The 16,771-nt window shown below is 38.0% G+C and overlaps 1 protein-coding gene across 1 annotated transcript in view; it reads left to right on the top strand.

Moving 5' to 3' along the window:
* The window catches only part of PPP1R14C (protein phosphatase 1 regulatory inhibitor subunit 14C), a 111,101-nt gene extending 94,568 nt beyond the window's left edge, over positions 1-16,533 (top strand). The window contains exon 4 of the mRNA XM_027857969.1: positions 14,865-16,533. Within this exon, the coding sequence (XP_027713770.1) occupies positions 14,865-14,939 (75 nt within the window). The 3' untranslated portion in view covers positions 14,940-16,533. The remainder of the gene's footprint in view (positions 1-14,864) is intronic.
* The last annotated feature ends 238 nt before the right edge of the window (positions 16,534-16,771 follow it).

Raw genomic sequence — 16,771 nt, 5'->3', positions numbered from 1 at the left:
ACTTCTTCATTTCATAAATGAGGAAACTAAAGCCAAGTAGATTTAAATTATTTGCTTCAGGTTAAACAAGTGGTTAGTGATGTAATCAGAATGTGAGCCCAATTCTCCCATCCTCCTTTTCAAGGTAAAATATTTGCTTGTGATAGGGAAGATTTATTATGGGAGTCATTGTGCTTTTTTTTTTTAATTTTGTGATTCAGTGTTGTAGAGCCAATGTATAAATTTCTTTCTTGCATCTGTTTTGTTGTCTGTTAGTGGGCATTTTGGTGATTATCATTTTGTCATTGAAGCCTACCGTTTGGCATACGTCAATGACTGAATGCAGGTTGACTAAGCCAGGACCTGTGGTGGGTGGCTCTGGGTCTCAGTGATCTGCCAGATTGTGGTACTGTCATCGTGTTTCTTTGTAGTGAAATGTACATCTGATTCTGGCTTTCCCCTAGAGAGATAGTGATGTTCTCTGAATATGTCTGCTTTGTTACTCCTACTTGTGTTTGGGTTGTAGCTGCATCTCTCTTTGTGTGGGTCTCTTTCTCTGACTTCATTGCTATAGCAAAGTAAGAAACTTTCTTCAGTGGTCTTCTTATGGCCAACTGCCTTAGAATACTGAAGAATTAGAACCTGGCAGGTGGAGGTCTCTTCTTTTGAATTGCTTTCAATAGCTGCATTTAGATTTTGATATGATGAGTAGTTTTTTCAGTAATTGATTGCCAACCTTCCATCCCCTGTGGAAGAACAGTGCCTAAATAACATCATTATATCAACACACATTCTTAAATACCTACTGTGTGCCTAAGCACTGATGACACAAAAATAAAAAAGTACCTGAACTGGAGGAGTTTCTACTGTATCTGGGCGGGGGATGATGTACATATAACTAAGTACAAACTACTTACAAAGTAATTTGTTGAGGTAAGGACACTAGCAACATGAAAGGAAATATACCTTTGCCATTTAAAACACTATAAACATGAGCTCTGTGTGTGTGAGTTGTGCATAAATACATACTGGCATCTTGTCGCTTTCTATGAAGTCCATCTTTCAGAACAGTTCCTTTAGCTGGTGATGGGAAACTTCAAAAGCATTGGGACTTGATCCACTATGTTGAATAGTTAAGCTTCAGAAAAAGCCACAGTTAATAGTGATGATAAAATAATGTAGTGGGGAGGAACTTAGAGAAACACTATAGTCTCGGTCCACATGAAATTCAGCAGTTAGGTAATTGTCCCAAATTATAGCACATGCTTAGCATAGTGGGGTCTACCAGATAAGTATCCTTTCTCCCCACTCTCCCTCAACATCTTTCTACTATCCTTTACTCCCTTCTTAATTATGAGAGCATCAATGCTCAAAGGATATGAGAGTATCAAAGGATAAAGTGTTGACTAGAAATTATAGTTTGTCAGCTTATTTATCAGGATAAGAAATTAAAAAAAAAGAAATCAAGGGAAGGATCCTTAATAACTTAACTGAGTAGGGGTCTTAGTCACATGATATAACTGCTAAAGAAAATGTAAGAAAGAAACTTCATTAGCCTGATGGGTAATGACGTCAGTATCCATAGGCCACAGATAGACCTAGGTAATGTAATGGATACCTTTTTCTGAATTCTGTTTCTGGTTCTCTCTTTGAGCTTCTGCAAGAGAGACCATCTCAGTCAGAATTGGGGACCAGATGTGAGCTGTAGAAAGGCTAAGTTGAAAAGACTGCTTGGTTAACATGTTACCTACCATCTGAAACACAGAGGAATGCTGCTGAATAGCTGACAGACTCTGTAATCATCCCAGGGAAAAGACTGTAAGAATAATACTCAGCTGTGAAGTAGTGAAACTGACAATTAGTAGTTGTTCCCATTGAGTATGTAAGCCTTGGGTATTGGGAGAATTAGGTAGGTAAATAAAAAGGCATGATTGGGGTTGATTTAGAGAAATCTATTAACTCAACTTCTGAGTAAAAAGGTTTTTAGTTTTGACATGTCTATCTCTTAGCATTCTTTTCTTTTTTTTAAACACTAAAAGAAGGAATCTTTGAATTGGAAAAATTATTATTTCACATTTTAGGAAATTGGTCATTGAAAGCCCAAGACTTTCAGTGATCAGCCCCCTTATATATATTTGAGAAGTTTGTGAGGATAGTAAGAAAACTGAAAAAACTGAAGATCAAGCAAACCAAAAGGTCACCTGAACTTGCCTTTGGCATGTAGTTAGAGAGTATTTATTTGCTGACCTCAGTTCCACACTCACTCTGAAAGAGATATAGTATTAATGTCAAGGTAAAAAAAAAAAAGCAGGAAACATGCAATCTAGAATGTCATCACAATGGTATCTGTTGGAATTTTGTTTTGGTATAACTTATTTCCAGTAGATATTATCTGTAGTATTAAAAAAAATTCAAGATGGTAGAGGCTTGACAGCCAGGCATTGTATCACGATTGATGGGAGTCTCATGATTTCAAAATCCATGAGATGAAAACATAAAATTATTACTTTCCTGGAAAGAAGACTGAATATGATTTAAAGATAAGATGATTTTTAACTTTGGGATTGTTTTGTACTATAAATGAAGATTATGATCATAAAATTTAAATTTGTTCTGTGAGAGCTAAGAAAAAATATTCAGGTATTTATAGAGAATGTTTTTTATTGTAAAGAGGAAAAATGAGAATCTTGGTAAGAGTTATGAATCATGGGATCATAGATTGAGAGCTGCATAGGACCTCAGAGACCCTAGTCCTGCCCTCTCATTTTACAAACAAGGAACCTTAGGCTTGGGAATATTAAATAACTCATTTAAGGTCACATAAGGAGTGCCAGAGGCCATGGTTCTGCAGTTCTTCCTAACTTTTTTGGGGGAGAATGATAACTTTCATAAAAATATAGAGATGGTCATTTCTGTCTTCTGAATTATAATTTACTTTCATTAGATTATTTGTCAATTTCAATCTATACTGTATGAATAAGTGTTTGGACTTTGGGGAGCCCATTAGTAAGAGAGGTTGAATAAAACTGAGCACAAATGAATTAAAATTGGTTATAAATTCATTGTTGAATACAAATAGAATACTTAGAGTTTCTACAAAATAACTTATTCCAAGAAAAATAGTCTGAGAACCTCCCCATTGGTTGGGCAAATTCATATTAAATGAAGCTTGTTTCTTCTTCAAGAAAATGAGTGGGTAGCATAGTATCAGAGGTTTTGAGTTAGCAAAGGGAAAAACAGAATGCAGATAAGACCACTGGGAAATTATATTGGCAGAAGTCATTATGACAAAAATATCTTACCCTTAACATTTCCCTAAGCCTCGTTTCAGATAATGAAAAATGGAATGAGGTCTGGTTTGTGTACATAGAAAACTAACCTCTGTGAAGATAAACAAGAAAAAAATTAAATATTTAAGTGGTAGGCCATGGTGGATTTGGCTTTGGTGCATGTACCAGGACACAACTCTGCTGTTGCTTCACAGTGGGCCTGTTGCTGGCCCCAGCCTGTGTTGTTAATAATCAGTACTCATTCAGCAGCAGCCTGTACTGCCTTGCTTCCTGCATGCATGTATATATTCTAGACACTCAATTACTAAAGGGGGTTGATATGTTTCTGGGCAGCTTATTTGGCTCTTTGAGAGAGATTACTTTGCCATTTAGAATCTTTTTGAAATATCATCATCACCTTTTAAATACTAGTTAGCTGCCTTTCACTTTCTGTCCTTCCTTACCTGAACTTTGGAGTCTCTGGAAACATTTCTCTCTTCCTCCCCTAATGGGTCTGGTTAATTCCCCAATAATCTATTGAATGGTACATTTTAAAAACTCTCAATCTCAGTTCTTTGCTTTCATTTTACTGGGAGAAGCTTGACCAGGAGCAGATGGCTCCTGTGGATCTGAATTTTTCAAGTAAATGATGAGGTTACTTATTAGGAAATGGTAAATGGTGGGGGTTATGGGGGAAGGAGGGAGGATGAGGAAGACTGGAGATCTGTAGCCAGAGATACCATAGTTTGAGAAGGGGATGTTGGCCACAAGAGGAAATAGCACAGAATCAGATAGCTTTCAGAGTCCTTGTTTTGTGTTTTTCTTTCCCCATTCTTACACGCTGATAGAGAAGGGTATTGCTTCTTAGAATGTTATCACCCATTATACACCATTATGCTGTATACTGCTTAGGAACATTCATTATTTACAGAATTTCTATTGTTGGTTAAGCCATGCAAAGACCAGTAATGTTTTAGGCACTTAGAAAAAAAAAAGACTTCTAGCCCTGAAATAAGATGATTGCTTTTCTTCCTGGTTGTCAAAAACACCCATCTTTCTTATGTTATCATCAACATTTTTGACAGATGAATTCTTTGAATACCCAGGGAAATATAACGTATGTCCAATCATGTTGATTTTTATAAAATGCTTATTCATCGGCCACCTCTGGCATATGGTTTTATGATAAAGTGGAAGTTGAGAGCCATGGAGATCATTGGGATGGGGATGGGGCAGGGGGTGGCAGGAAGAGAGGGTTTGTAGTAGGTTAGAGGAAAGCTACCATATATCTGTTCCTTTTTGATAGAGTCAGTGTAGCTAACGCACCAGAGGCACCCTGAACTTTCATGGTTGCTGCTAGATCTTGGAAATATACAACAGTATTTTTGAAAGCAAGATTATCCCTAGAAAAATAAAATAAAATTTGTGTGTGTGTGTATATGTATTTGGTGGTTTGATTTTATTCAAATAGCAAGTCAGAAGGAACCTGTGAATGAGATAAATGCATGTTAGAGACTGGCACATAATAAACCCTTAATAAATGCTTGTTGACTCACAGTTTCTAAGACCATTAGAAACAGTACCTTTTCTATTTTCTATTGCTTCTTCATTTTCTCTCTTTTTCCTCATAACTAAGATGTCAACTTCCATTTCTCACCAAATACTTGTCATTCTCCCTAACTCCGTTTAGTGTTTTTATTGTCAATTTTTAACCTTCTTCTGCCACCTGCCATTGCAGGTTGTTAATTTTCATTTTAGTATGTTTTTCCACATAAATATTTTCATCCACTTATTAATTACCCTCAGAGACTCTTGCCCCTAGATTCCCATTCCTTCATTTCTCCTAAGTGTGCTGGCAAAAAAATCTAAGTTATCCACCTTTATGAAAATGGTGAGCATAAAAGCTACTGCTATTTCCCTTCTAGATGGGTTGCTTCTCTTCCCTTCCTCCTATCCCTCACATTATCTGCCTGGAAAAAAGAGGTTGCGATTAGCTCTGGTTGTCCAAAGCTCTAAAAGGTTTCTCAACTAAGGAAAAGGACGTTGGCAAAACTATACAAGAATGTACATAGACTTACAGGAGTATTTTACAGTGCCCATCTTAGGGAGTAATCCTGCACACATCACTCTTTTCTATTCTGGTGTTTCTGAAACAGCAACAAACTGTGTTTGGAGTGCTACATTGCAGATCATGCCTAGCTTAGGGGTAAGGAAGCTTTTCCCTGTACCACTGACATGTCAGTTGGCATTTCTTCTTTGGCAAGAGTAGAGGGAATGTATTCTTCCTAGGACCGGACACTTCTACATCTCCTATTCATGGGAACTCTGAAAGCCAGGAACATAACTACCTTCCAGCAGTTACTTAGGGGAACAGACCACCTGTCCTTTGCTGTGGCTACACCCAAGGTGGGGCTATTTTTGGCACTGCCTTGCTCTTTCCTCCTCAAATGTTCTCTCCCACCCCCACCGACTTGGTATCACACTGTCATCTGTCCCAGTGGAGACCTTTCTCCCAATGGAACTGTCCTCTGCCCTTCTATAGGCAAGTACAACCCTCCCCCTGCCCATCTGAAATATGCTTTAGAAGCAGTTTAGGCTCTGCTTTATTGGATTCCAATTCCTTCAATCGATTTTTTTTTTAGGTTTGTATGACTGTAAGTTAGCTGAAACAGCATGAACTGTCTGCCAAATGAAACAATTTCCCACCCAGAACATTAATTCATTGCTCTCTGTGGGTGATACAGTTTATTATGCATTGTGGGAAAGGCAATTATACAACAAGGACAAAGTAGTTCCTCCTTTGGAAGAGTTGACAGTCTAAAAGGGTAAGTGAACACAGCACACAGATGGAGGTGGAGATCTATAGGACAGGACTTTGAGAAGGGAATATTGGTCACATTGAGGTTAGTAATGGACTACCCAGATTAGTATGAAAAGGGTTTTATGGCAGAAGTAAATTTTGAGTTGAATTTTAAAGAAGGGATAATTTAGGGTTGAGGGGAGGATGAGAAAGCATTTTGAGTTTAGGAGGATTGGTATGGCCAAAGGCTCAGAGGGAGGAAGAGGGCAAAAAAGGGGGAGGGAAAGGTTAGTTGGGTTTAGTTAGGAAGTTTGACAGGCAAGAGCACAGTGTGTGGGTCAGGAAAATGATGCTGAAGTGTCTGGAAAGGGATGTGTGTTTGTGGGTAAGGTGGTCAGGAAATGCCATAGAAGGAATGCTTTTAAGTCTGCTGTCAAACATTTTGTGTCTGATCTGAAGGACAGGTCTAGGCCCATAGTGATGCTTTAAAGAGGGAAAGTTAGAAAGTCTAGGGCACTTTGTGGAAGAAAGATTTTGATGATAACGTAAAGCACAGATCAAAGGAAAGAGACCACAAATAGAATGCAGGAAAGGGGAACGTTGTAGAAATTAGTACAGCCACCCTGGTGAATAAGAAGTAAGGCCAGCCTGGTATTCACAGAAATGACATCGTTTGTTGTCTGAAACAGGGCTAAAGTGACAACATACAGAGTCAGGGAAATGTGAGTTGCTGGCACCACTCACTGCTTCATCTGAGGAGACTCTCATTGGCTCTTCAATCCACAAGATAACAGCCTGACCGGAGCTGCCAGCTGTTTTCATGGATATCACGTAACACAATCTCACCTCCCTTAATCAAACCTTTTCCATAGGGAAGGTGGCATTGATTGCATTTGTCTTAGTGCAGTCAGCCTAGCATGGTTCTGATTTGAATAGTATATCCCAGAAATTAAGTCCTCAGTTTAAAGCCAGAATGTTCACATGAAGTGACTTCTTCTGCACATAAGCAGGGTCTTTCTGTATTTATAATTCAAGTTCTTTCTTTTTCTCTGATGTGTTCATTCTCTTTCTTCCTTCTCTCTTCTTCTTCTCCTCCCACTTTCACCCAATACAAATCTCATGATCATACTGGTCCCCCTCCCCCATAACAAGAATAATCAACTTCTTTCAGGGAGCTGCATTGAATCTTTCATCATTCAGAACAGTTCTCAAGATCTAACATAGTTTTGGGCAGTTAGTAGTCTAACTAGATAAATAATTGTTGAGATGTAGTCAAGAGACAGTTTTTTCCTTTCCTTTATCACTGAAAAGATCAGCCCTAGTATTCTCATCTGATATTCTGAGAAGTTGCTTGGTAAATCTGAAGAAGAGAAGATGCTGCTTTTGAAATGATGGGTGCAGATGATGACCAGACACCTCTCAGAAATCATGGTAGCCTTCTGAAAAAGGATTTCATTGATTAGAAAACAAGTGATTTCAAAATCATTAAAACATTTAAAAAAACATCCTACTTATTGAAACTCTGACTTGAAAAATAATAGTAGATTGTTCTTTGAGTCAGGTGTTCCAAGTTAATGCATACTATTTGGAAGGAACTCTGTACTTGGAATCTGAGGACTTGGATTCAAATCCTGACGCCGCTACTTATGTGACTTTGACAAAGTCCTTAAACTTCTCTGGTTCTCAGTTTCCTGTTGTATTAGATAATCTCAAAAATTCTTCCCAGTGATAAATCTGTGTTTCTGTTTCCTTTTGAAGTCCTAATAGGAATGTTTATATTTGCATGTTAATATGCAATGTTAATAATATAGTTTATAGTACATAACATATTATGCATTATATTTTCATTTTGTATAGATTTAAAAAATAAAATATTAGTTTTAACCTTCAAAACACTTTCATATCTACTCTCTTCCTTTAGTCCAATGCCAATTTCACAAAATAGGAATGACAGGTATCCCTATTTTCCATACAGAAAATATTAGTGCTAGAAGGGACCACTGAAATCATCCAGTTCAACTTCCTCATTTTACAGAAAAGGAAACTGAGGTCTAAAAGGGTTGTGCCTTGCAAAGGTGACCTAGTGAGTTTAATGACAGAGCAGGGACTAAATCCCAGATTTATCAGCTAGCTAGTTTCAAGCAACTCACAAGCATTTATTAAGCACCTGTTAAGTGCCAAGCACTGTGCTGGTCCTGGGATACAAACACAAAAAGGGAACAGACCCTTCTTTTATAGTCAAGAACTTATGTACAATTGGGAGAGGTAGGTACAATGTACCCACTACTACTACTACCACTACCACCACCACCACCACCACTACTACCACTACTACTACTACTACTACTACTGCTGCCACTGCTGCTGCTGATACTACTACTTTCTTACATGTAAAAAGAACCTGATGGTGATTTTCAGTCCAGAAATAAAGTGTGGAATTAGGAGTTGTAACAGATGCGTCTTTATATGTCCTGGAATACCTCAGTTCTGACACTTTATAACACTATTCCTTTGAGGATCTCACAATGCTTTGTCCTCTGGTTTTGGAGAATTGAATTGAAAGTAATACCAAGCCATGTGACAAGACCTAATGCTTCTTTAAACTAAGTACAGATATTGTATTTTGGTGACAGCCTGTTTAATAGAACAAAGGAAGGAGATGCCAGAAACGGGGAATCTGGCAAGAAACTTGTTACAGATGCTATTGCTTCTCTAGCTGGGCAAGCAGAAAGGCCAATCCAATTTTAAGGTTTACTAAATTGGATGCTAAAATTAATCCTCATGTTAGATGGGCACCCATAGTTGTTTCTGTTAGTCTCCTTTCTTCAAATCCAAGTATATACTTCTACAACCTGATAGTCAACCTGTTTCCATCTATCATAGTTTCTACCCTAACAGCCTTTCTATTCCCTGCTTCATTTTTTAAAAAATTAAGTTAAATTTTATTTTTTCGGTGATCAAGCATCCATTTTTCTCCTTTCCACCTCTCCCTCTAAAAAAAGGGAAAAAAAGCCCTGCAACAAACATATATAGTAAAGCAAAATTCTCATGTGTCCACAATGTCCCAAAATATGTCTTATTATGCATATGTTGTCCATCAACTCTCTGTTAGGTCTATTCCCTACTTGGTGAAGCACAAAGGGCTCTCTAAATGTGCATTGCTATTAATGTTATCCTTCCCTCCCCTCGCCTTCTCCTACTTCTACAGGGTAGTATCCCTGTAGTCACTGCTTTGTGCCTAGCCATGGAATCACTCCTAAGAAAGTAATAATAATGATAGTAATGAATAATACTTTATATTTGTGCAATGCCAAACCAAGATATTTATGAAGGAATGTTCACACTTAAAAGTGTGCAATACACCTCTGTTTCTCTTATGTAAAACTAGAGGGATAGACTTTATTCTGAGATTGGATGAATTGCCAGTTGTTAATGCCCTCCCTCTGAAATTACTTTGTACATATTTTGCAGTTAAGAGGCAATGTGATGTTGTGGATAGAAAGCTGGACTCAGAGTCAGGAAGAGCTGAATTCAAGTTATGCTTTTGATCTATACTGACTATGTAATGCTGGGCAAGTCAGTTAACCTCTCAGTATTCAAGAGAACTTGCAAAAACTTCAAATGGCAGAGCAGGTGCTCATCTGCATGGAAGAGAGTTTCTTCATTGGGCATTCACTATGCCAGTGAAATCACAAGTCCAGTTTAACAAAAAAGACAAGTACAGAATTTCTTCCACCTTTCTCTTTGTTTCCTTGGTGCCTAGATCATAGACAGCATTTAATAAATTGGATTGAATTGAATTGAAAATGACATTAGGCTAAGCCTTAGATACTCTCTGCTTCCATCTGCTGAGGAGACCAGGTCCCTTGACACATCTTAGATTATAAGGTCCATGAGACTTTACTCCTCTTCAAGTTAGTGACTCAACCATAAAAGTTACTGAATAGGTTTTTTAAAATAAATTGATTAATACAGAAATTTTGCTTGTGTTTTTATTCATTTCAATGAGATAGAAGGACTTGGGTTATTTTTTAAAATGATCATCCCAATATGTGGAATGTTCTCCTTCTTCCCCTTCTCCTCTTTTCTCCTACCACAAATGCTGACTAAATGATTCATCAAATATTTCTTAAATACCTCCTATGTATAAGGCACTGTCTTAGACACTTGGGATAAAAGATAAACATGAAAGCCAGCTTCTTCACCAGAGAGTTTATGTCCTCCTGGGGGGTATGATATATAGATATAAAGAAATAAAAGGTAATATGAAGGAGAGAATATGAACAACCAGGGGAATCAGGAAAAAAATTGCTATAGGAAGTGGTACCTGAGCAAACCTTTAAAGGAAGGAAACAAAGTATTCCAAGAGATAAGGAAGGAGTACATTCCAGTCATGGGTGATAATCTCTACAGAGGCACAGTTAGGAGACTAAATCTGTGTACAGGGAAAAATAAATAAGCATATTTGGCTGGAATATAGAACAGTTGAAGGGGAATAATTTTAAATAAATTTGGAAAGGTAGGCTGGGAACAGATTGAAAAGGATTTTAAGTGTCAGATAGAGTATTTTAACCTAGAGGCTATGTTGCCACTAATGATTTTTAAGCAGTGAAGTGACTGGCGTGGAATGAAGAGTGAGGAGACTGGAAGCAGGGAGGTCAATTAAGAGGCTATTGACGTTATTTGGGTGAGGGGTAACAAATGCTTAAATTATGCCATAGGGGTGTGAGAAACAATTTGGAAACTGAACGTACATGATTTGGCAATTCATTGGATATAGACGATGAGACAACATGAAGACTGGAGGGTAACTTGGAGTTTCCATAGTGGAGTGACTAGAAGGTTGGTGACGCTCTTAACAGAAACAGGGAAGCTTAGATGAACAGCAGGGGGGAAGACAATGAGTTAGTTATGTTCTAGATATGTTAAGTTTGGTATTCCTGAGGCATGTCCAAGTAGAGATGTTCATCACACACATTGGTAATGCAGATGGGTCTCGGAAGAAGTGAGAGCTGAAGATATAGATCTGGGAATTATTTCCTTAGAGGTAATAATCAATCTGTAGGAACTCTAGAGATGGGGTGTAGAAGGATAAGAGGACCCAGCCCAGAGGAGGATATTCCCACCTACAGGGGACTCAATAAGGGAGCGTCAGAGGAACCTAGAAAGAGTGGTGTCACAAAAACCTAAACGAAGAGTTCCTTTCCAGGAGGATGTTAATAGTATCAAAGGTAGCATAGAAGTCAGGAAGAAGGGGAACTGAGAAAAGACTATTGAATTCAGCAACTAAAAGATTGTTGGCAACACTGGAGATAGCAGTTTCAGTCCAGTGACAAGTTTAGAAGCCAGATTGCAAGAGGTTAAGAAGCTCTTCTCTCCGTCTCGGTGCCAGCATTTGCTGCTGCAGCTGCTTCTCTGAGGCATGAAAGAGAAGGTCAAAGTCAGTGGATCTGGCTGTATTGGATACCTGATGACCAGGGTTGAATTTGCCTAGGGCAGAATGGATGTTGTGACCATCAATGACCAACCACTTCATTGACTTCATCTGTGTGTTTGTGTGTTTCAATAAAATTCCACCCAAGGCAAGTTTAAGGGTACCATCAAGACTGAAAATGTAACGCTAGTGATAATTGGAAAAGATGTTATCTTCTAAGAGCACAATCTCACCAGCATTAAGTGGGGAGATACTGGAGCCAAGTATAGAGTCCATTGGTGTCTGTGCCATCTTGGAAAATGTTGGGGTTCCATTCAAAGCTGGAACTAAGCATGTCATCATGTATGCACCTTTGGCTGATGCCTCTATGTGATAGGAATGAACCATGAGAAATATAATAATTCAGTTAAGATTTTCAGTAATGCCTCCTGTATTACTAGCTGCTTGGCACCCCTCATCACGGTCATTCATGATGACTTTGGCATTGTGGGATGATTCATGACCCAATTCATGCTATTATTGCCACTCAGAAGACAATAAATGATTCCTCTGGCAAGTTGTGGTATGATGGGTATGGTGCTGCCCAAAACATGATATTTTCATCCCTGCTTCTGCTGGTGCTGCAAAGGCTGTGGGCAAGGTTTTCCTTGAGCTGGATAGGAAGCTCATGGTCATGACTTTCTGTGTTCCTTCCTCCAGGGTATCTGTTTTGACCTGTTGACTGGAGAAATCTGCCTAATACTATATTAAGAAAGTGGTGAAGCAAGTGTCAGAGTGGCCCTGGAGAGCATCTTGGGCTAAACAGAGGAAAAGGTTGCAACCTTTGACCTTAACAGTGACACTTAGTCTTCTATTTTGGAAGTTGGTGCTGGAATTAACCTTAATGACCATTTTGTCAAGCTCATTTCCTGGTATGACAATGAGTATGATTAAAGTCACCATGGTTTAGTAGATCCCATGGTTTACATAGCCTCCAAAGCTTACAGTAGAAGGCTATGGATCTTCATCCCCAGTCGAAAGAGGAGTTACACTACAACTCTATTTCTCTATATTGGAAATCTCCTACCCCTTCCATACAGCCCCTGACTGAGGGGAGAAATATAATGAAGTCCTATATTATGTACCATTACTATACAAATGTAGTACAAATTGTACTATAGTATAAATTACTACATGTATTGCAAAAAAAGTGAATGGGAGGTAAGAAAATAGAAACAATAGTATAGAAGTATAGATGAGTCTAGGATTTTGGTTATAAAAGGGAAGAGAAAGAGATTTAGGATGATAATTTATGGGGATGGCAAGATCAAATGAAAAAATTTTTAAGGAGTAGGGAGGCATGGGTTATGTTTGCATGTTGCATGTGGAAAGCTCTCCTAGACACTTTAGTAGTAGTGTGTGCTTTGGAAAATGCAGTCAAATATTGTTTGTTTGGAGGAGGGAAAAGGAGTGGGAAAGAGTGCTCCATTTTGAAAAAGGTAAAGATCCGATGTTTAGGATATGTGGTAAAAGAGATGTAATTTTGTGAGTTTCTAGTACATAGAGTAAGGTGAGCTATCTGCTGTCAACATATTGCCAAGTAGAGAATCTCTAGAGGGATCTGCTCTGATGAATGAAGATTCCTTTTAATTGCATAAAAGTTATGCACAAAAAAAGACAGTGCTAAAATTCTCAAATAGTTTTTTCCACAAGCAGAATAACCCTTCCTTCTATCTATTTACCCAGATAATTTGCTTAGAAAAAAGACTTCACACAGAATAGAGGATAGACTAGAATTTTTGTGAATTCTGACTTAGCCAAGTCTGAGTTAGTGATTTTTTTGTAGCATGTTTTAAATTATTACACAGAGAGGAATAAGTAAAATGAAAAGAGTAGAAGAACATTGGGTTTGAAGAGAAGAAGATTTGGGTTGGAACTTGACCTCATTTCTATGTAATCCTGGGCAAGTCATTTAACATCTCTGGGCCCCAGTTTCCCCATCTACAAAATGAAGAAGTCTACCAAATATGATGGCTTTAATCATACTTGTTGTCATATCAGGAAATGAGCTTGACAAAATGGTCATTAAGTGCAATTCCAGCACCAATATCAAAGATAGAAGACTGAGTGTCACTGTAAAAATCAAAAGATGCAACCTTTTTCTCTGTTTAGTCCACCATGCCCTTCATGGCCCTTCTGATACTTCATCACTTTCTTATATCATAATATCATACAGATCCCTTCCAGTTTTGAATTCTATGGTCCTTTAATAGTAGGACTGAATTATACCATGTAGCGTAAACATGAATCCTGAGTTATGTCACTTATTTCAATTTTTTTATTCAATGAAAATTGTAGAACTTTAGATGTTAGAGCAGGAATAAATCTCAGAGATCATCTGGTTCAGTATCTTTAATATACAATGAGGAAACTGAGGTCTAGGAGGTTGAGTTATTTCCTGAAGGGCACACAGTGAATAGGTGATAGATTTGGGTCTAGAACCTGGTACTTCTGACATCTGGACTGGTGGACTTCCAATGATATTTTCCAGAACACTGTACTTCTCTCACACATACCATGTTGACTTACTGAAAAATCTGAATTAATGAAGTCCAAATTACTGTAAAGCCTGGAAGGGTAATGTGCTCCAGAGAACATTACTATTTATGTGACTTCATCCTGTGACTTTTAAATAGGAACTTTGTCTATTTAATGCAAAAATGTTGCTAAAGTTGTCAATAAGATAGATTATATGGTTTGTGCTTCTGCTCCTTCCACCAAAAATAAAAAAATCAACACCCGCATACTGAAATCAGCATTGCTCCTAGTGATAGATTCCTAAAACAAAATGCATTAAGGAGATTGGAACTCTCATTGGTGAAGAATAAGAATATTGTTCAAGCCTGAACAATAAAATGGGTAGCTATAAATACATTGAGCCTTTAAAAAAATTCCAAAGTTAAAGCCAAGAATGACTTCATTAGGGAGAATACAGCATTCTCCCATCTGAGAAAAACAGGGTAGCCCCCCAAATTAAAATGATGTGCCATTGACAGTATGAATCCCTTTCTATCTCAGTGCAGAAGTAGTGGTGATTAGTGCTTAGTGTTGTTTATATTATGAAGTCAATAGAAAGAAATGTGGAGTATCAAGGTTAAGACCATGCAAAGAGTTGTTTGGTTATGCTGCCTTCTTCCCCTTCTCTGACAGAAGTCCAAGTTGCTTGCTTAGATGTGTCTTGGAGAGTACCGTTTAGCATATACAGGTTGAAAAGCCAAAGTCTGAAATTGAAGGCAACTGAAGTTCATTTCCATTTACTTTAAACAAATCAACACAAGATGAATTGAAATGGAATCATCCCCAATACTAACTGCTTCTCTCTACTTTCTTTTTTCTTTCTTAGGAATTTATCAAAGAACTGCTATCTCGGATAAGAGGCATGAGGAAACTGAGTCCCCCCCAAAAGAAGAGTATATAATTTTTTGCATGGAGAGTAGAATTCTCTCCAAGGGACACAGAAAGGGAAATGGGATTTTGACCACAAGAAGACACTTATTTAAAACAAAAATAGTTGTCTTTCTGAGCAACTTTTCTTTTTGTTCTGTTAGACATTTTATCCATGGATGTTTCTTATTTGCTTTTATGGATTTTTTTTTTAGATTTTTTTTTTAAATCAAAGCTATCAATGCTTTGGATGCAGCACAACTGTCAATGGAGGATTATCCAACCAGATGGAAGAGCCCAGGGACGGAGGCCTCTTGGTAGCTGACATGGGCAGCCCTATCTTATGTGGCAAATGGGAGGGTGTTTGTAACCTGTTAGAGCAGGGAGAATGGCTTTCTTATAGATAGTTTGGTAATATTTCCCCCCTCAATTGTATATTTGACTCATAGACATCCAATTTCTTGTACTTGTATATACACAATTATGTTACACTGTGGATGTGAGTATTATTTCCTATGGATGGAATCGATGTTTGGTCATCCTTTAACTGGAGACCACAGCACATGTGTTTTTGAGGGGCAACTTCACATTCTTAATGCAGGTGCTGAGATTTTAAAAAGTTCACTTTATGCACCAAAGTGAAGACATTAAATGTATCAGTTCTTTCAGGAAGCTCCACTTAAATTTTTGGTTGTTAATGTTTTCAAGGGCGTAACTTATGGATGGACTTCATATTGTCTTTTTGATCCTGATGCTTTGCCAGGCCTCTTCCTCACTGACTCATTCATAATAATTTGGAATCATGTTAACCCTTTGTTTGAAGCTCTGATAGGAACTCTATAGAGAAATGCCAGCACTATCTGAACAGTGTTTTACTGCAGAAAAAGAAAGCACTGTATAGCATATAATTCTCTGCTTTTGACCAAATACAGTGTGTTGTCTCTCCCACTAAAACAGGTCAAAAGCTAGCAAGCATGTTAGAGCTCTGGTGCTTCTGGGCCTGGGACGGTAGTAGACCTCCCATAGGGAGGACACAATTTGAGTGTCCCATCAAGCTGTGGAGAGGCAGGGAAACCTCAACCTTCTTTGATGACCTAATTCTAGGAAGCCTTGATGTCAGAACATGCTTCAAATAGTATTGGCACTTCCTGACCCACTATGTAGTATATGGGTAAGGGCATAGCAGTTTCACAGGATCATAGGGCAAAACTGGGCAAAGCTAGGGTGCCTATTTCTTTACCCCTCCCCCTACTTTGGGGTCGGGCCTGGGGAAGTCGACTGTCCTTCTTTCTTCCATAGTATATTCCTGCTCCTTGTGAGATAATTAAAATAGGTCTGCAGTAATGGCATGGCTATCTAACCATGTGTGGAAAAGGGGGGAAGATAACACTTCAGGTAGACCTTTGGCTCCTTTGGGTGGTATTATTTATCTGCTATGTGATGTTCACCATGGAAAAGAAGACAGTAGTCAGGCATTTTATATCAAGGGTGCTCTGAACATATTTTATTTTTAAAAAGAAATATGTTTGTGAATTTTCTGTATACTGGCAAGCTTTTTAAAATGTATTTAATTTTGTAATGTTTACCAATGATTTATTTACAAGATATTTACTCAAATAAATGGAACAGCTTACAACTCTTGTTACATGTATGCCTTGCTGAACTATCTTACTATACCAAGCATTGAAATCCAATTTTTTTTCATTTCTAAAGAATTTGCAATCATTTAATCTTCTTAAATACCCTGCTGCATTTTCTAGATTGGGGAGGTGGAAACAGAAACTTTGGTGGGTTCTAGCTCACTGAAGGAAATGAGCCAACTATCTTTGATTAATTGTCATCCTAATTAAATCCCTTATGTAGACC

The sequence above is a fragment of the Vombatus ursinus genome, unplaced genomic scaffold, assembly GCF_900497805.2.
Source record: "Vombatus ursinus unplaced genomic scaffold, bare-nosed wombat genome assembly UNPS02012602.1, whole genome shotgun sequence".
NCBI lineage: Eukaryota > Metazoa > Chordata > Mammalia > Diprotodontia > Vombatidae > Vombatus > Vombatus ursinus.
Note: the sequence above shows the minus strand (reverse complement) of the source record. Positions and strands in the feature narration are given on the sequence as shown.